The 22,760-nt window shown below is 48.6% G+C and overlaps 1 protein-coding gene across 1 annotated transcript; it reads left to right on the top strand.

The window, feature by feature from the left end:
- The first annotated feature begins 1,520 nt into the window (after positions 1 to 1,520).
- On the top strand, positions 1,521 to 6,383 carry KCNS2 (potassium voltage-gated channel modifier subfamily S member 2). The gene has a single exon (XM_074316397.1). It carries the CDS (start codon positions 1,521 to 1,523, stop codon positions 2,952 to 2,954), a length of 1,434 nt encoding a protein of 477 aa, XP_074172498.1. The 3' UTR covers positions 2,955 to 6,383.
- The last annotated feature ends 16,377 nt before the right edge of the window (positions 6,384 to 22,760 follow it).

The raw sequence follows: 22,760 nt of genomic DNA, 5'->3' as shown, positions 1-22,760 counted from the left end.
TCCAGCAAACTAAGCTGAGCTCGACCTCAAGCTTCCTTTCCTCTTCTTCTCCCTCCCGCTGCCTTCCCCCCACCCGCCATCCCCCGCCCCCCGCCCCTCGGCTTCAGGAAACTTTTCATCAGGTCCCTAAGAAGGGGAAACCCGGAGTTCCCCGTCTTGCTCTTCCCGGGGTCGCGCAAGCCGCCGCTCATTTTTCCAGCTGGGATCCCCAGAGACCCAGTGGGAAAAGGTCACCGTAGGCAGTCCCCTGCCTGCGCCCCGGGGAGAGGAAGGGTAGCAATAAAAGCTGTCACCAGGGGGTGGGTGAGGGCTTGGGAAAGGTGTTGGCCCTACGTGGAGCCAGGAGCGCCAAGGGGTCGCGGTGACGCGGAGGAGGAAAGCAGAGAAGCTGCAGCGGCGGTGGCATTGCCAGTCTAGGGCGGCGGCCGCACCAGGGAATGGGGAGCTGTCCTTTCAGCACCACTGCGAGGGGCACCAGCTTGGCTCCGGCTCCGGCTCCCGCCGTTGCTTGTGATGCGTACTGTTGTCTCTCTTGGGGTCAGAAGGGCGTGCAGATCGATAGAGGTGGCTCTGTGAGCGTCGGGACCAGCAGCCACCTGTGAGCCTCCTGCAAGTGCGGGCGGCGGCGGCATCTCCGGCCGGAGACAGGAGGAGACGCTCGGCGGACCCCGCCCGCCGGCCCACCGGGCGCATACACAGGCGCACACACACTCGCACCCGCGTGCACACGCACAGCCAGCCCGCAGCGGCGGCCGCAGCGATGCTCGCCAGCAGGTCGGGGAAGTTTCCCGCCGGCCTTGGCCGCGGGCCCCAGTGCTCGCAGGTAAGCGCTTCCAGAACCCTCAGGGCGAGCCCGGGCAGCTCCGCTGGGTAAGGCGCGGCGCACGCGGCTCCGGAGCACCGCGCCTGGCGAGCCGGGAGGCCCGGGGCGGGGGGGGGGGGGTCGACTGTGCTCCAGCTGTTGGAGCTGGACACAGGGTACGCCAGGCCGCCCCCCTTCACCCAACCCCGATTTACAGACTCCAGCAGTGAATTTCCCCATTCGTCTCCTGAAGCTACGCACCCCCATCTCGGCCCAGCCCTGCCCGTGCGCATCCCAGCTCAGATCCCGCCTGTCTGCGGCGAGCGGGCGGGGGCGTCTCCTCGGCCCGGCCACCGGCAAGGTCAGCTCGTAGACCTCTGGGCTCCCAGAAACGCGGGGGCGCGATCCCTGCAAGCCTAAAACAAGCGGAATGACCCCTGGGATGGGGGTGGAGGCGCGGCCGTGTATGCTACTGGAAACATACCCCCCCCCCCAAGCCTTTCCTTGAGAGGGGGCCAAACCCCAGAGAACCACTCTCCCTATCTCAGTGCCCTTCAGCACTCAGAGACCCGCTTGGAGAGGACTGGACCCGCCAGAGATGGATGGGTAAAAAAAAGAGGGGCGCAGGGTCCTCAGTACATCCTCCTCACCGGACGCGGTTCTCTCCGCTTCCAGGTGTAGCGCCCCCGCGCGGCGCGGGCGGTTGGGCGTCTCCAGCATGACCCGCCAGAGCCTGTGGGATGTGTCAGAAGCCAACGTCGAGGATGGAGAGATCCGCATCAACGTAGGAGGTTTCAAGAGGAGGCTGCGCTCTCACACTCTGCTGCGCTTCCCCGAGACGCGCCTGGGCCGCCTGCTGCTCTGCCACTCACGCGAGGCCATTCTGGAGCTTTGCGATGACTACGACGATGTCCAGCGTGAGTTCTACTTTGACCGCAACCCGGAGCTCTTCCCCTACGTGCTGCATTTCTACCATACCGGCAAGCTTCATGTCATGGCAGAGCTGTGCGTCTTCTCCTTCAGCCAGGAGATTGAGTACTGGGGAATCAACGAGTTTTTCATCGACTCCTGCTGCAGCTACAGCTACCACGGCCGCAAAGTGGAGCCCGAGCAGGAGAAGTGGGACGAGCAGAGCGACCAGGAGAGCACCACATCATCCTTCGACGAGATCCTGGCCTTCTACAACGACGCCTCCAAGTTCGATGGGCAGCCCCTGGGCAACTTCCGCAGGCAGCTGTGGCTGGCACTGGACAACCCAGGCTACTCAGTCCTGAGCCGAGTCTTTAGCGTCCTGTCCATCCTGGTGGTGTTGGGGTCCATCATCACCATGTGCCTCAACAGCCTGCCGGACTTCCAAATCCCCGACAGCCAGGGCAACCCCGGCGAGGACCCTAGGTTTGAAATTGTAGAGCACTTTGGCATCGCCTGGTTCACATTTGAGCTGGTAGCCAGATTTGCTGTGGCCCCTGACTTCCTCAAGTTTTTCAAGAATGCCCTGAACCTGATTGACCTTATGTCTATCGTCCCCTTTTACATCACTCTGGTGGTGAACCTGGTGGTGGAGAGCACACCTACCTTGGCCAACTTGGGCAGGGTGGCCCAGGTCCTGAGACTGATGCGGATTTTCCGCATCTTAAAGCTGGCCAGACACTCCACTGGTCTCCGCTCCCTGGGAGCAACCCTGAAATACAGCTACAAAGAAGTAGGGCTGCTTTTGCTCTACCTCTCCGTGGGGATTTCTATCTTCTCTGTAGTGGCCTACACAATCGAAAAGGAAGAGAACGAGGGCCTGGCCACCATCCCTGCCTGCTGGTGGTGGGCCACTGTCAGTATGACCACTGTGGGGTACGGGGATGTGGTCCCAGGAACCACAGCTGGGAAGCTGACCGCCTCTGCCTGCATCCTGGCGGGTATCCTAGTTGTGGTACTGCCCATCACCTTGATCTTCAATAAGTTTTCCCACTTTTATCGGCGCCAAAAGCAACTTGAAAGTGCCATGCGCAGCTGTGACTTTGGAGATGGCATGAAGGAGGTTCCCTCCATCAATTTAAGGGACTACTATGCTCATAAAGTTAAATCCCTCATGGCAAGCCTGACGAACATGAGCAGGAGCTCACCAAGTGAACTAAGTTTAAATGATTCCTTACAGTAGCCAGGAGGACTTCTTGTCCTCAAACCCACATTGCTGAGCTGCCTCCAGTGCCTCTGGCACAGTCCAGGCACCTTAGGGTTATGGCATAAGGAGTATGCCCAGCCCCAAAGGGGAGAGATGCATGGGATATGTGCCCCAGGTTGCTTTTACAGTATTTAGAATCATTTTTAGAGTATGGTGTGTCTGACACCATGCCTTTGAACCTTTCAATGAAATGACACTCACTGGTCTTTGCATCGTGGGCATAAAATGTTCACTTTTCTGCTGGATGAGTGCCACCCAGAATGCTAATTTTTATGTTCACTGTGTACCCTATTCTAGTGCTCATGGCCCAGTACTGTCTGTGAATTGTTTGTGCTCCTGTTTCTGAGGTTGTCATGTGAGTTCTGCACAAAATGCCTCCACAAGTCTGTCCAGTGGAAACACATCTATGAGGTCAGCAAGGATATGATAGGATTTTGCTCACATCATGTGTAACAAAATCTCAATTCTTTATTCATTGCTTTCATTTAGTTCTAATACCAAAACAAAGAGAATGTGAAATAAGCACATGACCAATGCAAGTCTATGAGTTGTTTTTATAAATTATTTGTAGCTCTGTGACATGCATGGGTACACTGGTCACCTTTAGAACAATGTATGCTGATGTTCATGTCATAAATGTTGCTCTTTAGAGAATGTTACTCAGTTAAACATGTAGTGCAGACAGAAATGTTTTTACTAGAACAGATGCATTAGGGACAGAGGCTTCAGCTAAACATAGGCCAAATTGCAGGATACTTAAAGGATTTTCAAATCCAGGCCTCTGTTTTTCCTAGGGTGACCGTGGAGACATTTATTTCAGGCTAAGGATCCTGGTCCAGGCCATTTGACCAAACTTTGCTGTGTCTTAGATATTAGCATGTTTTCAAAATATTTATTTTTAAAAATGTTTAGAAATAAGGTCATGTTGTCTTCCTCAACTACAAAGAAATTGTTGTATTGTCTCCCTGAGGTAAATATTGTAGGGTTGCTAGCAAGGGCAGTAGCTTAGAAACTTTTGTTGCCTGCTCTGCAAGCTTATAAAATGAGAACCATTTTATTTCCAAGCAGAATTTACTTCGATAATTTTGCTTCTAGGATAGAGTATGTTGTAAATGATGCTCTAATTGCCCTGGAGTTCCTGATATGACATGGAAACCTGTTGGTGTAGCAGTGTGTCCTCAAAATATACAAATGCATGGAGGCTGTGTTGCTTACCCATAATGGAAATACTATAGTCCTTATTTCCATTTCAACTGCTTCTTTATTGGAGGGGGGGTAGAAGACAAGAAAAAAGGAAAGAGTTGTAAAACAAAACATTGCTACTGTCATAAATAATTATAAACTTCTTGAAAAGCTTAATGCTATTTAAAAGGCCTTTAAACTTCTAAACTTGTGCCGAAGGTTAAGAACTCTTGCCTTCTCCAAAATGCCCTTCCTCTTCCTCAGTTACCAAGCACATAACATTGTGAAGGGGAAGCTGGACCCCTTTGTAAGATAGTTCTCCATTATTTTCGATATAATCGGTTGCCTTCCATTATTGTTCGGTCTTTGGAAAGGCTGCAGAATCCAGGTGTCTCAGTGTGGAGTTAGGCAGGCTTTTTCTCCAAGGCTTGGGCCTTCCCTAAAGATTTCCATTCCCTAAGAGGTCCAATCCTTAGTTGAAAGTAATACATACCTTATGGGGGTGTGGTGAGGATTTTGTCAGAAGGCTTTGTGTACTTGTAATTGCCATGGCTACTACAGAGTGGGCGATGTGTTGGATGAATGCGTTAGTCACTTATGACCTTGAGTCTGTAAGTTCAAATCCTTCCATTAGACCGGAGCCTTCTAGTGCCTGATGGTCTCCTATCTACATCTGTTTCTCAGAAGCATCAACAAAAGTGGGATGATTTGGGGGCAATCAGCTACCAAGCTAGAAGAGCAGAGTTATTTTTCAGAATTTGCGCATGAAACATTTGGCTTTGGCTGATGTTTCCAGCACTGGAAGGCAGAGAATTTACAAAATCAGCAACAGCTGCACTGAAAGCAGGTGATAGTACAAACTCGTGAGGACTGTTCAGTTTACCAAAGCTGATGGTATCAGGTTACTGAGCATGGGATCCATGGTCAGTGACCATAAAGATTGTGAAAAGTGGTGACAAAGAAGGAGGCCGAATAACTCAGTCAATCTCATGAGTATTCTTCTAAACAGGCAGGTTTTGTCAAAAAAGAGATACTCCTAGTCATTACTCTTTGCAGATGTGAAAGCTGGAAAACTTGACTTTTCATTTTGGTAATGACTTGCATTTATCTGGTGCCTTTCATTAGGGGAATCCCAAAATGCTTTAGAGATTCTCTTTTAAATATATATATAATTTTACTTCCTCTTAAATATACGTGTGTGTGTGTGTATGTGTGTGTGTATATATATATAAAACTTTACTTTGCCCGTCCTAAAACTTCAGTCACTTCTGAGCATGAGAATGCCCTCATAGCATTGAGTTCTCCAAGTGGTGGTTTCATATAAGAGGGAAAGACAACAACACAGCTGCTTGAACATTGGCGTTAATTCCCACAGAGAATGGACACTGAACTGTGATCTACAGAGAAATCAACTTCCTCTCCTCCAAAGTATCGCCAAGGGAAAAAGTTCACAAGTGCTTTCAACTGGGCTCTGAAGGACCTGGCTAGATAATATCTTATGTAGCAGTTTCTTTTGGTCCCGGGAGCTAATCAGGGATTCAGGTTAATTTTCTGCTCTGTTCACAGAGTTAAGAATATAAGTGTGAGGTGACAACTTTGCCCACCAGGCTGTTAGACTGGCCCATAAATGTCGTTTAGGGGGCAGTGGAAGCTTCATATCACTTGTTTCCAACTGATGGTTTGAGAGTAGCTTCACTCCTGACATTTGAAGGTTGTAACCTCAAAGCCATTGGAACGAATATATGGCCAGACTTCTATCATAATATGAGTAATGAGCATTTTGAAAGTGCTGGTTGAGAAGTGACACTATGACTTTTTTGAATAGAGGCCTATTGGTTATAGATTTGTGTTTTCTGCCAAACCCCCACATTTCTTGTGTTTCCTGCCAAGGAGGGGCATGTTGTAATGCCGAGTGGATTTATACTACCTCCTGAGGCAGTAGTTGGTATTTAATATTTGGATTTGATATTTCTACTTATCTTAGTAGTCAAATAATTGAACTACCTGCTAATTCTTGCCTCATTTCAAAGAAAACGATCCGTTATGCACTTTGGGATAGCAGTAATCTGTACAGGCTGTATGTTATCTACTTGAAGGCTTAACTGCTATTTCTTGTATGTTTTAACAGCATGACTTGTTACAGAGTTGTAATTTGAAAAATTGAGAACGCTGTATTTGCGATGTCAGTTTTAACACACATTAACACACTACTGTGCAAGCACTGACACGGCCCGCTGCAGCATTATGTCTGATGACGGCGCGTCAGCCCTCGTGCCTCCACTCGGGAACGAGCAGTAACACTGACGCTCAGGACTCCAGTCTCAAAGGGTGTACCAATTAAATAGAAAAAACTGTTTACGCGTCCTTCAGGCACTTCAATTACATATGGAGTGGCAAACAGGACACGGGCGTTCGACGCTGGGGACCAGATTTCCTGAGAAAGGCCGGCTTAAGAATTGTTATTTATCCTTTGCAGGCTTATAGAGCTGGGGCCCGTCTTTGCCAGGACCGAGAGCCACCAACCTGCTTTGTAGAAGGAATGGTCATTTATTCTCAGAGCCCTCGTGAAACATAAAACAGACACTCCCTGCAGGATTTCCCCTTCCACACTGTCTTGCTCAGCACCACTAATGGGACTACCACTGCCGACCCCACCGACCCCACCTGGTGCCACCTCCGCGCTCCTGTAATAACTTCCTGAGAGTAACTTGGGCACTGGCTAAACGGAGTGTCCTGGCTGGTTTCGTGTGGATATGGCCGGGACACAGAGAACCTGCCCTTAGCGCCCGGTAGTGACTTAGACTACGAGCCGTTGCAAAGGTCACGGTGAATCTGCGGGAAGGTCACTGGCTAAGTGGGCTCTGCTCCTGCTTTGACATCAACTCTGTGATCCTAGGCGTTACCACTTGGCATCTCTGAACCTCACATCCCACCGCTGCCAAATGAGAAGCTTGGATTAGTTTATCCTTACAGCCAAGTTCTTCCCCTCCAAGTAAAGACAGAATTTACCCATGTCCTCACTCCAGCAGTGGGCAGATCCCATAGCCTTAATGTATCTTTAAGCAGAGCAGAGGGACCGACCTTCTATTTGCTTTTGTTTCTCTGTTCAACAGCCAACCACGATAGACAGTTTCAGGGACAACCATACCAGAGAAACTCTTGGGCTGGCATCTGTGCCAGGTGAATCACATTTTAAAACCACGCAATCAACGAGTGTCTCCTCTGGGCTTTAAGCTATTTACACCTCATCCAAGTTCCTGCTATTAAAAACCATTAGACAGAGGGGAAATCACATTGATCGCTTTTGGCTTCAGGGCTCACTCTTCACCCATTTATGTTTATTCCCTTAGTGAAGCCCCCACCCATTAGCAGATCCCCCACACCTGTTCCCAGAAGGCTGCTGGGCCCCTAATGCTCTGGGGAGCAGTGGCATCTGCAGGAGTCCCCTTCTTTGTAGCCTGCACAAGGGCGTGGCACCCTTGTCCCTGGTTTCTTGGTGGCTGAGAGAGGGCACTGTGGAACTATGTGCAGCCCGAAAACTCACACGTGGTTACCACATTGCTTGCATTGCCGCCAAGTGGGGGAGAGTGCGCCTCTGCCCTCCAGCAGGGTACACATGGCTGTTCAAGGATATTTTGGGGCAAGGATGCCTTGCATCTTAGAGAGAAAAACAAACACCTCCTCTTGAGGGAAGACCTTGTGTACTGCACTCACATGGTTATTATGTCCTCTTACCTTTAGGAGGAATTTCAACTAGCATTCTACCCCAGGACCTTTGTGGGTGTTACAGCCAGTTGACACTGTAGATCTGAAAATCTGCAACTTTTCCTCCTTCCATGACCACATTTGTCAATATCATCATCCTCCTGGCTCAATTCTCTCAAGGAAATTACTGTGTCTGCAGGTGACAAGCCGAAGCTCTCAGAAATTAGATATAAACACGGCCTGAAAGACATGACCAAGGGGAAAGAGACACAACAAAGGAGGAAAAGAGAGCAGGTGTGCCTAGGAGCTGGTGCTAGTTTCTGCAGAAGTTCCAGGAGATGGGAAGAAAGAAGCCAGGAAAAAGAGGAAAAGACAGTACATAGGGGCAGAGAGAATAAAAGAAAAGGCAGAGAGAAATGAAGGGAGAAAAAATAAATTAGGGAGAATAAGAGAGGGTATGTTTCATGAAGTTAATTTAGGACTTCTGTTGAATTCACTTTATTTCCAGTCAACATAGCATGGTCGGAGCCAGGGACCTCCTGGGAGGCCACTGTTGCAGGAGTCAACTCCTATCTCTCTCTACCTGACTCCTTCACTGCTCTCCCCCAACAAAGGTTCACCGTCCGTTAGAAAAGACATATGCAAACCACTGAACGAACATTTTTGGGTGAAGAGGGCAGTGAGAACACAAGGAAAGGAAAGGTAAATGTTTTCTCTGGAAGATGGGACTTCTGAGTTACCGACAGAAAGAGGACCAGGTGTTGACCAGACACAGGTGGTGGTGGGGATCAGGAACAGAGAGAGGGCAGGGAATGGGAAGACACCTCCACGAACAGGGACCTGCATGAGCACAGACAAGGAGATCCAAGCAGGCCAGCATGTGGGAGGCACATGTGAGTCAGCGTGGCTGAAAACAAGCAGGACACAGTCAGAGGAAGGCCATGGAAAAGGCTCGAGCTTCGTTCTGTCACTGGGGTAGAACATCCTGACCACATTCATGCTGTTGGAGCACGACTCTGGCAGCAACTTGGAGGCGTGGGAAGGGCCAGGAGACCTACTTGAGGTCACTGCCATAGCACAGGCCAGATACGAAGTGGGCTGGGAAGGAAGGGGCAGAGCAGGTTGCCAAGGAGAGCAACCAAACAGGACTCTGATGACTGGACGTGGGAATGAGGGAGAGGGAGCCCTGGGATGGCTTCTGGCCTCCTGGCCTGACTGGTGACTAGGTGGATGGTGGATGGTGGTGCCACTCAGAGCGATGGGGAGTAGTTGGCTCCCTCCCTGAGGCTGAGTATTGTTGCTTGAATGTTTGGTGGACTCACAGATGGAGGTGTGTGGAAGGCAGAGGGATGCCTGGGACCAGATCATCAGATGAGGGATGCAAGTTGAGACCATGAGTGAGGTGGCCAGGAAGGGCATGGAGAGAAACAGAAGAAAGGAAAGACGGACCCTGAGGAACACCAGAATCTGGAGGGCAGGGAGGAGTGAGGTCCGTGGCCTTGCTTTTCTCTGCTGGCCATTACAGCTGTCATCCTGTTTCTTAGTTTTTTCCTGAAAAATCCCTGGTGGGTGATTTCTGCTAGTGGCTGCAGCTTTCCTCTTCATCCATTTCCTTCTTTTATTTCTGTGATCAGCTTTTGTTCTTAGAACTTTTTTCACACTGTTCTCTTGAAGATCACCAGTGCTTTCCTAGTTACTACAGGCTAACTTCAGTAGCCTGTCCTCAGTTCTCAAGTTCCCCCAAATTCTTTGACCCACTGACCGACCTCTAAGTTCTTTGTACTCCTTCCTCTCTGGGTTTCCAAAACTACTCGTTGCTGGCTCTCCCAAGGGCTCCGACTCTCCCTCTCCTATCCCCACTGGGTCTTTGTCCCCTTTCTGACCCTCTTCATCATGCATTTTCCCTGAACTTCCGTCCTTAGCAGCCTGCGGCACTCTTTACCGAGCCGTAGCTTCAACTAGTGTCCAAAGATAGGACTCACGTGTCTCCTGTGTGACCGCACGTCACTCCGGAGGCCCATGCACGTTACCCATTGGAAGTCACCCTGTCTAAAACCAAACTTATCACCTTCACTCTAAACTTGCTCTTCCTTGTCTCCATTTCTGTTAATGGGTCACAGAGCCCTCAGCCACTCAGGTTGAAATTTCAGTCATCTCAGAATCCTCTCCATGTATCTGTTCATTGACTCGCCATAGCGGCAGTCACTTCTTGACAACTGACTAATTGCCAAACACCATAGTAGACATAAGGAAAACATATTTAAAACGTATTGCTCACAGCTCCTAAGGAGTATCGACTTTACAACTATTTGATTGTATATTGAAATCATCTGGGAAATTTGAAAATGTAGATTTCTGGGCATCACTCCATCTACAAAATCGTACTCTGGGGGTGGACCCCAGGAAATGGCACTCTTAAAGATCCCCCAGGTGATTATGCAAGCGGTTTTCAGACCCCTCATAGAGAAACACTGCCTCAGGAACACCCTTGCAGTCCTCTCACTTTCCTCATTCCCACACCCAGTAGGACAGCAGGTTTTATCAATGCTTTCTTCACAGGACCTCGCACATAGGTCCCCCCGTATCCACTGTAATGGTTTCCACCCCACTTTAGTCTTTGTTAATTCACGTTGTGTTAACAAACCAGGCTCACCCCCTACAATCCATCCTGTTCTGCAACCCCAACCAAGCTCATCTTTCCCTTTCCTGCACCTTAGACCTACTGGTGACTACTTTGTCTACTGCTGGTGCTTATGTTGATATCACCACAGATGTGAAGGTTCACAGCTGAGGAAGTGAAAAATCTGCATGGGCCGATTAACGCTAAAAACAGAGAAAAGGGCTCATTTAGGAAGCAGTTGCCTCTCAATGGGAGCAACCAGGGGCAGGTGACAGGGACATAAAAGATTTATAACAAGTGATCCACAGAGTTGTCAGGAGAAAGGGTGAATGTTGGGTCACCTGGCTTACCACCTGCCCAGGGCTGCCCAATCCTAGTCCTAGACGAATGGCCTCTGAGGACCCTTGGAGTCTGTCCTGCACATCCAGGATGTGGTGTGAGGCAGGCAGACTGGGGGAATATGGTAGAAACAAAATTGGAGGTCTCAGGGAGGTTTTTTCCACTCCACTCAAAACTCTTTTCGTCGCCTGCATCTCCAGACGTTTAAAGAATATGAGCTTGTCGTGCAGGGTGGCTGGGGGGGCTATGCTCCCACTCCCCACCTAAGAATGCAGGATATGGTGAGGCCAAACAGGAACACCCACGGAGCCATAAGTAGGGGAGTCATATCACTATATTCTCGCTGGTGGCATCAGCATGTCTGCAATCCGCTCTTGCTAGGTCAGCCACCATCTTCTTGCTAGCCCCCAGTTTTTTGCAAGCCTAGCCACAGCAGTTATATTAGTGGCCAATGGCTCACTGGTTACAGCTGACGGCCAACTAGCCACAGCTGATGACCATCCAATCACAGTTGATGGCCATTTACTACCTGAGTCAACACCTTTCTATGTGAGGCTGAGAGCCTGGAAACTGCTTTCCGGGGCTCTGTCCCCACACTCCATCCCTACAGGCTCTCACCTCACAATCTAAGCAACAAGTGTCTTCCGCGAAGGACCCTGTGTGAGAAGCCTGGAGGTGAATGCAATATCCTGGACACAGCCAGGCTCTCTGGACACAGTCAGGGTTTCTCAGGTCACCACTAGTACTTCTGGGCACAGCCAGACTTCCTGGGCTTCTTAGGGTACCACCAATCTCTCCGGGCCTGCCAAGGCCTCTCAGGGCACTGCCACTCTCTCTGGGCACAGCCAGAGTTCCTGGACACAGCCAGGGCTCTCAGGGCACTGCCACTCTCTCTGGGCACAGCCAGAGTTCCTGGACTCAGCCAGGGCTCTCAGGGCACTGCCACCCTCTCTGGGCACAGCCAGACTTCCTGGACTCAGCCAGGGCTCTCAGGGCACTGCCACCCTCTCTTGGCACAGCCAGACTTCCTGGACTCAGCCAGGGCTCTCAGGGCACTGCCACCCTCTCTGGGCACAGCCAGACTTCCTGGACTCAGCCAGGGCTCTCAGGGCACTGCCATTCTCTCTGGGCACAGCCAGACTTCCTGGACTTAGCCAGGGCTCTCAGGGCACTGCCACTCTCTCTGGGCCTCTCAGGGTACCCTGCTGGAACAACAGCGACTCACAATCAAGGTGCTTACATATTCTCAATGGCGGCCAGTCAAGACACAAAAGCAAATATCCCCCAGTTCCACTACATGGTGGTATGTTCCCAAACAAACAGTCAAGCTGTCCATTAAATTAGGGCTGGAAGGCAATTCCCCATAGTCCACAGTCATTTCGCCAGGGCTGACCTGGGGGTGAGGGACGACCCTGACCTCACCCTCATTTCCCACGGAGGACTCAGCAAGCCTTTCCTCCTGGGACTACAAGTCCTGCATCCGTGCTGCCTCAATAAGCACTTCCCAGCCCACAGGCCCGCAACGACCTTCGCTTTCTCCGGCCTGTGCTGGTTGGGGAACCGTCCACATCTTTTCACCTCTCCATGGGGCTCCAGCTCTCCAGCAGCTGCATGCCTTTTCCGGTGCTGGTGGGAGAACCGTCCACGTCCTCCCACCCCTCCACGGGGGTCCAGCTCTCCAGGAGCTGCTCCTCCTGGTCTTCCTGAGACTGAGTGTTGATACACACAAACTGCTCCACCACTCTTGGGAGAGCCTTGGCCGGCACCATACCCTGCTCGCTGCGCCATTTGTCGTGCGGGGCAGCCTGCAGGGTCTCTGCTCCCGCTCCCCACATAATAACGCAGAACATGGTGAGGCCAAAAAGGAACACCCACGGAGTCATAGGTAGGGGAGTCATACCACTATATTCTCGCTGGCGGCATCCACCTCTCTGCAATCCACTCTTGCTAGCTCAGCCACCATCTTCTTGCTAGCCCCCATTTTTCTCTCGCAATCTCTGCTTGCCAGCCACAGCAGTTATATTAGTGGCTAAAATGGCTCACTGGTTACAGCTGACGGCCAACTAGCCACAGCTGATGACCATGCAATAACAGTTGATGGCCATTTACTACCTGAGCCAGCACCTGTCTATGTGAGGCCGAGAGCCTGGAAACTGTTTTTCTGGGGTTCTGTCCTAATACACATGTATGGCTAAGTGCCTGTGTATTTGTAAGGGGTATCTTTGCGCTTGCATGTCTGGGAGGGTGGGGTGGGAAATTGAAAGGGGGCAGACAGGAAAAAGGGATGGAACCAGCGGCTCTCCAGGCCTCCACTAGACATTGCTTCCAGAGAGAGGCTTTCTCTGCATTCCCCTCAAGTTAAATTACATTTTTCTCCGACCCAATATCTCGCCGTTATGCTTCATAGCACCCAAATGCTTTTCCTTCTTGGTTCTTTGTAATTTTTCATTTTTCTTTATTGAATGATGTTGGTCTCCCCCACTAATTTGAAGCTCCATGAGTGCAGAGATATTTATCATAAGAGCCTAACTCAGTGCCTGGCACAGACTAAATGCTGACAAATAATAAATGAACCAAGGGCAGAGGGGCCGGGTAAAGCATGGGGCTAGGGCCCTCTCGTTGCGAGTGATGCTAGAGAAAACATGGGTCTTCGGCCGCTGATTTCACCTGCCGCATAACTGAAGCAAGGATTGGGAGGCATCCACAATGGGGTTTCACTGTGTGGACATCCTTAGCAAGCCTCCCGGCTGAAGACCTGTGACACGCTGCTCAGGCAGTGCCACCCATAACAAGATTGGAGGGACAGCCTTCCTGTGACGCACACATTTCTGAATGAGCTCCAGAACTGAGGAGGGGCTGCCAAGCAAAGCATCGGGTAATGACTAACGCATGACCAGTTTGCGGGTGAACAATATCTAAATGGATCAACAGCTCAGCATGCCATTCCTCTCGGGCAGGGCCCCAAGGAGGCCACTCACAGTTAGGCTTTAGAGCAGAGGCACTAGATGTGCTGCCGTTGGGGTGGCAGCATGACTTTGTACTGATGAGAGGGCGGTCTTGCCATGAATGTTTCATTGCTGATCCTCCAGCAAAAACCAAACCCCACAACTGAATCTGAGACCGTCGTTGAAGTGTATCTAACTGTGGCCCCCTAAGCGGCACCCGGCCGACCTGCTGATAGGACCCTGCAGGTCACCGGCTGGACCGCAGATGATGCCAGTAGGGCCCATGCTGGCGTGGGAAGAGGACTCCCGGGTGAACTTGTCGTCTGCCCTGCACTAGCTGTGAGATGTTGGACATGAAATGGCACTTCTCAATGAAAGGTCTTTGAGGAGAGAACTGTTGATAAAAGAAGATTAATGTTTCACTCAACATAAATAGCTAGTGAGCTGATTTGAGGAACTGAGTTTAGGCCTATTTCTTTAGACGATGCTGCTAACCTTCCACCCACAATTCTCTGGCACTTTGCTCCAATACCCACCTCAGTAAGCCTCTGCAGAATATCATTCCTCTGAGATGCTACCAGATCACAGAAATGGGTATGGCTGAGTGTGACCGGGAGACATAGGCACCAGGAAATTGGCCAGATATTACTTGGAATTAATTTATCTCGAAAACATTCCGTGATTTGGTAAAAGGAAAACAAAACGAAAAACAAAACAGACCGCATAAATTCTGTCACCTCCTAAACTGCAGAATAGAGAGAGCGAGCAAGACAAAGGATCCTCAGTGCGTTTTCTCTAAATGCTTTCATTGTATAACGAACTTCCTTAGGTGCCTTAACTGTGCCAAATATTTCTTCTCATCTCTCTGTCTTTCTATATATTCGCTTTCCCCATAAACCCTTTTCCATCTCCTGCCTTCCCAAGCCTGCGGTCAGTTCAAATAGCCCTTCAGCGACGCCTCCCTCAACTCCTGCTACCACAGGGCTCTAATCTTATCTTAGGACACTGACCACACTCGAGTGTCGATGCCCTGCGCCCGGCGACAAACACCAGCTCTCAGCCGGGAGCCATGTCGCCTGCATTTCTGTATTTCCACCCTTAGCATGTAGTTGGTGCTCAATAGATGTTTGTTGGATGAGGAAAGAACGTGCAAGTCGCTGGTACTCACCGGTGGCCAGGCAGCGTGCTAGGGGCTTTGCCCACCTGTCTCATTCACTTTTCACAACCCTCTGAGGCTGTCTTCTCTGTTTGATAAAGAAGGTGAGATTTATGGGGAGGTTAAATAAGTCACCCAAGGTCAGGCAGCAAGTTAGTGGCAGAGCCTCAAAGATACCTACCTTGGAGGAATTCCAATCTGTAAAACATGTAAGGCTTTCTTGTCCTTGTATAACGACCTCAATAACTAAAGAAACGAATTGGGTTCAAATTGTACAGAGTAAGGTAGGCCTTCTCTGCCAGAAGAAGCTGTTGCTTCCTTGTAGCCACGTTAGAAATGGTTCCCATAGACAAATACTGTATATATTTGTATATATTGCATATATCTGTTGTCATTGCTTTGGATAAAAGTCAGGGGACCGGGCATGACATCGGGATTCACTGAGGAAGAATAAAACACCGCGACCCATTCGATTTGTGTGAACTTCAAATCATTTTGCATTAAGAAGTTTAAAACATTAGGTTTGGACTTCTGTGATTGCCTGCCAGATTCCAATTCTGAATCATACCCCAAATCGCTCCTTACTTGTTAAAGCAATTAATTTATCCTCAAAATCAAAAAGCCTTGCTGAAACTTGTTAAGGCCCAGGCTCATTAGTCCATCAATATTAGACTCTAATAATTTGCAAAGACCATATTCTAAGCATGTAAACTAATGTATGGTCTTCCACTGCTGGTGTGCTTTTCAAATAAACTTCTATACACTTCATGAAAAGCCAACAGAAAATGAACTCCTGAATTTGCACATTGATTCATTAATAATGAAACAGTTCTACATTTCGTATTCCTCAGTGCATATTGTTTTTTAACGTCAGAGACTTCAATTGCAAATGCTACTATGTCTTCTCATTTGAATATTTTTGGCCAAGAATATTTTCTTTTTAAATAGGAAAGAAAGCTGTCATGGAATAATAAATGGAAAGGATGAGAAAAATGCACAGCTGCAAAAGTGTCCCCATGCAGCATGCTCTGTATACACTGGAGCATTAGAAAGAGAATATTTAAAAGCTGAGAGCTTTAGTATCAGGTTGTATTTAGCTTCCACTCAACTAACTGCAGTTCACCTGGGAAATTCTCAGAAAATTTAAGACAACTAGTTCCTTGATATAAACTTGGGCAGGTACTGGATTTTCTACCAGAAAAATTTAAAAACTTATTAGCTTTCAGTGCTTTCTCAGAAAATGGAATAGACTTGTTTTTCTATTGAGGAAATGTCAGGTATGACACTGTTTTGCAATTTTGGGTTACAATTGTCATTTCTCTCATGCTAACAAAACCTATTACCATGTGTTCTCCTCTATTTATTTTCTTCATACCCTTCTCATTTCATGGAGAATGTGAAGTGGCTTAGGAATAGAGTAAAAACGGGAAAATCCCAAGAAGTTGGTAGGCTCCTTTCGGAATTCTGATCCGTTGGCTGACCTGGAGCTGGAAGGTATGCTGCTTGCCTGGTCAGCCTATATCAGTTTTTGTGTAGATGTGACTTGAACAGGTTGCTGAGGGCAGGAGATACGAAAGCCAGGGTATTCTTAGCTCATTCCCACTGGGAAGGACAGGGGTTGTCCCAGTCTCCAAGGACCTCAAACGCTAGAGACTCCTTTCCTCCCAGGTGGTAACACTCACATAGGGAAAAGTTCAGCAGGGTTTTAGGTCCAGGACCTGAACCACCAATCCCACTGCCGCATATTACTTTATTTGTCACACAAAAGAACCCTATGAGAAGATATGAAAATTACACATGATGGGGAAGCAGATCCTTCTAAGTATAATGGAGGAACTCATATCTCTGGATATTTACTTCATTTTTCGTGTAAAACATCTTTTCAGTGTTTGCATATATGGGATCAGGGATATGTAAGTGTGCAGACCACAGAATCCTATAAAACAATCAACTATAAATTTGATCCTGAGCTTCCTGGTACCAAAGCAAATTGGAAAACCCAGTAAATTACATAATTCTTATTATTAAGGATGGCGGGTGCTAACATTTTAGTGAAAGAAAGAGTTAGGGGCCTAAATTTGAAATTTTCTGGTGGGTCTGCACAAATACGGCCAAGCTGCGGCCTCCCAGACCTGGGGAAGACCTGCAGAGACACTGCCCAGGCGGGTGAGCTCTGGCGGATGCAGCCTCCGCGCTGGATGGGGCCTCAGAATGGTCCCCACATGGTGGCCGTGTGTTTCCAAACACCTGTAACCCGCTGCAGGAAGTCCCAGGCTCCGGGAAGTCCAGAAGGGGTTAGCTGGCCATTGAGGCCTTGCCCTTTGACCTCTTACGTATGTCTTCACGTGTTGCACTTGTCAGTGCACCTTTCACTGTGAGGCGCTGCAGGGAGGCGTCACAATCGCCTGGCTGAACAGTTAGTTCAATGCGTACCGTACCGAGAGATGAGAGAAACCAAGGAGCCGCTCTCCGAGTTTCGTGCTCTATTCTCGAGTTCGTTTGGCGCATAACTCGCTCTCTATGGGCATTTTGTTTTCTGCATTTCTACTTCTATTCCGCCGCTGCCATCCCTTCCCTGCTGGCCGTCGCACCGTGCCCAGTGGCCGTCGCCCGGTGGCTTTCCAGGTCTGCCGCGAAGATGGCCCGCCTGGCCAGCACCACCCTGCTGCTCCAGCACGTGCCCTTCGCCCTGGTCTCAGCCGCCCAGAACGTGTGTCACCAGCTCCATCTCACACCGAGCCGACGAGGAGGGTATGGCTACCGCAGGGCACGTATCCCCCGATGGGGAGCCTCCGCCCGGTGCCCTGGAACGTGAAGGACCCCCCAAAGAAGCCTCTACTGTCCACCTGTAACACCAGGATGTATTTTCCTTCGGGAACAGTATATATCCCGCCTCTAAGGCGAACATTTAGTCGCCCGCTTACATCACCTGAGTGGCTAGTCAAGTGTAAGATGCCGGTGCCATCGAGGACCACCCCACTTCCTCGCTCAAAGGAGATGGCGGTGAAGATCCCTAAAGAGCCCCAACAAGTGAGGGCAAAAAATGAAAAGCGTCGCGTGGAGACCAACGGCCACCAGAGCAGTGGGGATCTACCTTTAACAAGTAGGCCCCCAAACACCAACGGAGTCGTCAGTTCCGCCAAGTGCAGTCCTGCGCCTCTGGACCACGGACCCAAGCACCGAGAATCCAACCTGAGTGAGAAGGCCCGCACGTGTCCCAAGGGTTCCTCCTCCGAAAGTCACGGGGTCACCGAGTCCCGCAGCCCTGCTAGAGACGCCCTGCCGCCCCCGCCAACGAAGACTGATTGCCAAGCAGCAGTACTGTCTGCCCCAACCGCCTGCAGCTCCCTGCTGCCAGAGAGACCCACCAAGGAAGTGCTGGGTGAAGACCCTCGGCGTAGCGGTCCGGAGTCACCCACGTCCGGTAAGCCGATGCACAGCACCCAACTTTCAGACACCCCGTCCAGCTCTGCTTCACTGGTTTCTGCCAGCAGTAGAGTTGACAGACACAAAACGTGCACGCCACCTCCGCTACCCCTGCCACCACTGCTGAGGGATGGCGGGGAGATTCCCGTCTCATCTAAGCTTACTTGCTCAGCTTTTGACAGAAACACGGACAGCTTGAAGATCCCTACCTGTCAGTGGAATAAGGTCGTGGAGGATAAAACGAAGGTCGCGGCGGACTGCAGCGCCACTCAGTACGCCCCTTCTTTTACCCGACCTGGGGTGGTTGCAGACACCCTGCCCGTGGCTGCTGACAGTGGGCTGGTCCCGGCCACTAGTGCCAAGTCGGCTGACCTATCTGCCCGGCCCCTGACCAAGTCTGTCCCCACACCGCTGACTCAAAGTATCGATCGCTTTCCTCTTGTTGTTCGTGGCCATTCTCTTCCACCTCCTGATTCTAATCACATTTTGGGAATTCCACCTAATGAGAATGGAGGCCGTTTACATTCAGCCATAACCTCAGCATCTCCTAATTCTGGCGTCTCCGCACCTGCTATGACTTCAACCGTCTCCTTCCAACCGTCCTCCTGCAACAACGAATCCCCGATCCCTATGTGTGTAGATTCTCCTGCCCCTGCTTTACCGTTACCCACCCCTCTTCCAGTCCCTTCTGCCAGTGTCCCTCTTGCCCTGCCCAGCAACTCTGTGGCCGTGCCTTCCACCTCAGCCAGTGCATCTGCCAATCCCCCGGGCCAGCACACTTCGGACTCTGACGTCACTGACATGGACACGACTCCTCCTCCCCCTTCCAAGGTCTTCGTAGTCAGGGCTCCCGCAAGCCCCGGGAGGAGATGTCCCAAACCCCAAGTCTATTGCCGCATACGGTCCTCCACCAGCCCACCTGCAGCGAAGTACCCCCGCCTTGCTTCCAACTACACGGGCGGCCCCCAAACCACCCCTCAGCCCGGATCAAGGACCGGTGGTGCTTCGAACGGGAGAACGTCTCTCGTCCCTGCCGCTGTGACCGCCAACCCACCTGCGGTGAATTCTGCAGCCACTCACGCTCCAGGAAACAGCAGCTCTGCAAAACCTGTCGATGACTCTGAACCTATGGACACCACTCCTGCTCCCTAGGCTGTCAACTGCTGTCCCTGGTCTCATCCCCCGACCAAGTGGTGGAACTGTCCGGATGCACACTGCTGTTTGCAGGTGCTTCCTTTCCCCCTACCCGCTTGCCTCATTACACCCTGATTTTCCCCACATTGTTTGTATATTGATCTATTAAAAATATTGTTCCTTTAAAAAATGCAGTGGTAGACAAGGTTATATGATTCAAACCTCTAACATCAGAAACCCCATGAATAAGGTGGCCCAGGAGTTGCTGGAGAACTTCCAGAATTCAGTAACGTTTGTATCAAATGGAGGTGAATGAAGCAAAATCATCCCAGATTTAAACTGGTCAAAGCACAGTATAGACCAGATTTAACAGACACTGACCGTTCTGTGGATGATATGCAAATGTGTTTTTTTTAAATACAAAAGTTGAAAATCATCTGTTGTTATGGTTTGTTAGGACAAATAAAGACAGAAATGAGAACTGAATTTAGAAAACTAAAAATGAAAGTTTACCAAGACCAACACAGGCAAGATCTAACCCCTATTGCCACAAAGTGATCTGGGAGAGAAAACTTAAAACCCTAAAAGTTTTCACAAATTCCCTGAAATCCCATTCTGTGCCACTGTAACAATTACGTGCCCGTCTGTTTCACCTAATCCCAAATCATTAAACTCTGTTCCCAAGTCACTCAAGCTCTACACCGAATTCCAATCCTAGATTGATAAAAACCCTTTTGTAAATGCTTTTTGTTTTTTTTTTAAGTCCAAGCAGGGTTTATTAGTGATACATTCTTAGTGAAGAGAACTGACCTGAAGTGACCTAGCAGAGGTGGGGGCCAGGAGGAAAGAGGGAGGAAGGGAGGAGGAATGAGCGAGGGGGAGGGAGGGTATATATATATATATATAATTTGATTATAGTTGACCTTCAATATTATTCAGCTTCAGTCCATGCAGTGGTCTCCATAATAAGACAGGGAGGAGCCCATCTGTCACCCTACAAAGTCTTTACATCATTGATTATATTTCCCAAACATTCTTTCATGTCCCTGTGGCAATATTGTGGCTACTAATTTGTACTTTCTAATCCCTTTACCTTCTCCCCATCCCTATCCCCTCCCATCTAGCAACCGTGAGGTTTTTCTCTAGATCTTTGAGTCCATTTCTGTTAAGTTTGCTCGTTTATTCTGTTCTTTAGATTCCACATATAAGTGAAATCATATGGTATTTGTCTTTCTCCGTCTGACTTATTTCACTTAGCATAATATTCTCCTAAATTTTAATTGAAAAGCTTCTGCTTCTAAGACAGATCAGCAGGAGGCCTTAGCAACCCTGTCCAGCCTTCTAAAGACAGATCTCCTGTGTTTATTAGACATTGTGGTCTAGTGGAAAAAGCAATGATTTTGGACACAAACAGGAAGTTAAAGCTCATGCTGACATTGACTGGCTTTGTGACCTCTTTAATCTCTCCAAGCCTTTCTTTTCTAAGAAAAGAACATGCATCTTGTTGTGAAGGATTGGGATTACTATTTCAAAAGTGCATGGCTTAATAGATGCTCAAAACCGGTTGATATTATTGTTGTTACCTGGATGTAAGAAGAGAGAGATTAGCTTATATGATTAATGGTGATAATTTTGCTGTTTGAGCTAATTTCATTCAATGAAACTTTATTTACTACCAATTACATTGAATATCCTGGTGAGCGTAGTGGAGAAACCAGAAGGAGAAACACCAAGTCTCTGCTTTCAGGAATCTTATAATCCAGTAATAAGATAAATAATTGTAATAGAATTTGGAAGCAGTTCAGTTTGGTGGAAGAAAGGACTCAAATAAGGCAATAATGTGAGATGAGGTCATGTCGGTTGGGGTAATTTGCAGGTCTGGAATGCCAGGAGGCAAAGTTCATTCTTAACTTGGTAGGTAAAGTTCTGTGAATGGAAGAGTGAGCCCCCCAAAATCTGAACGTTAAGGATCTCCTGCGAGTGAAAAAAATGGTGGTAGGGAAACTGGCTAATGATATGGTCCAGTGTGAGAACAAAATAGATTCGGAGCTGTTTTTCCAAGATTGGTGGAAGAATTGCGATGGTCCTTTGTTTTCTCTTGGGGGCTTTTTGTGGGTGACTGTGGGAAGTGGTTGGCTGAGAGCGTTTTGTGGGGATGTGGAACAGGGAGGAGCTGATTGACTCCTGGAGGATAAGCCACCCCTCAGTGGCAGAGACTACCAACTAAGGGGGACAGACACCCTTGTCTCCAGATCTTATAAGACTGCTCATTAGACCCTAGATTCCTGGGATTTGGGACCAAAAAGACAACATCTATTACTTATTAATGTCTTATATAATTACCCCTAGAGAAGCTACATATCCTTAGTGAGTAGAGACTTATTTTAAACTTTGGGGATGCGATTCTGTTAATAAGCAGAGGAAAGAAATACAAAAGCATGTCAGTAACATACCAGTATCTAAGGTTGTTTAACATAGTGTGTGACATGTAGTAAGTGTCCCGATAGGTGTTATTATCTTGAAATCCACCTAAATACATTTTTTTCTTCAGTTTGTATTGGCAACATTATCTCATATTTTGTATATTCAATTATTTATGCTAAAATAAGCTAAGTGTATTGTAAGTCTGTAAAATGAGTCATTTAAGTTCATGAAATCAGAGAAAAAACTTTTTCATCTACAGAACAACATATTCAATGATGCTGACATTTTAGTAAGATGAAACTCTTAACTCATTAGCTTCAATTACAGTTACAATACTATATTTATTGATGAATGGGGGTGTGCAGGGAGTATTTACCTATTCTTGGAACATTCTCAGCAACCAAGGTTAAAATGTTAAGAGGCTTCTTCTTACACTCATTCAAACTAGAAAACACTCTATCCGAAGCCGCATAATAAATCAAGGCTTACTTAGACTTGAAGTTTCTTTCCTGGCTTTTGCTTCTCAAAACTTATGTAAGTTCCCTTTGTTAATTGGTGGGGGACAGGCAGTGAGAAGATAAGACAAATTTTAAAACAGAAGATCCTAAAATGTTCTGGCGCTTCCTAAGACCCTAAAATGAAACAATGCCCATTGTTCTTAATTCTCTTCAGTGTGTGTGTGTGTGTGTGTGTGTTTCTCTGTGTGTGTGTGTATTTAATAAGACATAAATATAACAGTAGGGCAGAAAATCTATTTACAGAAACATTATAATGTGATTGGAACATTCAGTATTTACTATTAAAAGGAGGACTCTTATTAAGAACTGAATTAGTAAGAATTATGTAAATTT

This window comes from Rhinolophus sinicus, linkage group LG12, assembly GCF_036562045.2.
Source record: "Rhinolophus sinicus isolate RSC01 linkage group LG12, ASM3656204v1, whole genome shotgun sequence".
NCBI lineage: Eukaryota > Metazoa > Chordata > Mammalia > Chiroptera > Rhinolophidae > Rhinolophus > Rhinolophus sinicus.
This window is presented reverse-complemented; position numbering and strand designations above follow the sequence as displayed.

Coding starts and splice junctions, on each gene's coding strand:
- KCNS2 (XM_074316397.1), top strand. CDS start 1,521: ATGACCCGCCAGAGCCTGTGGGATGTGTCAGAAGCCAACGTCGAGGAT.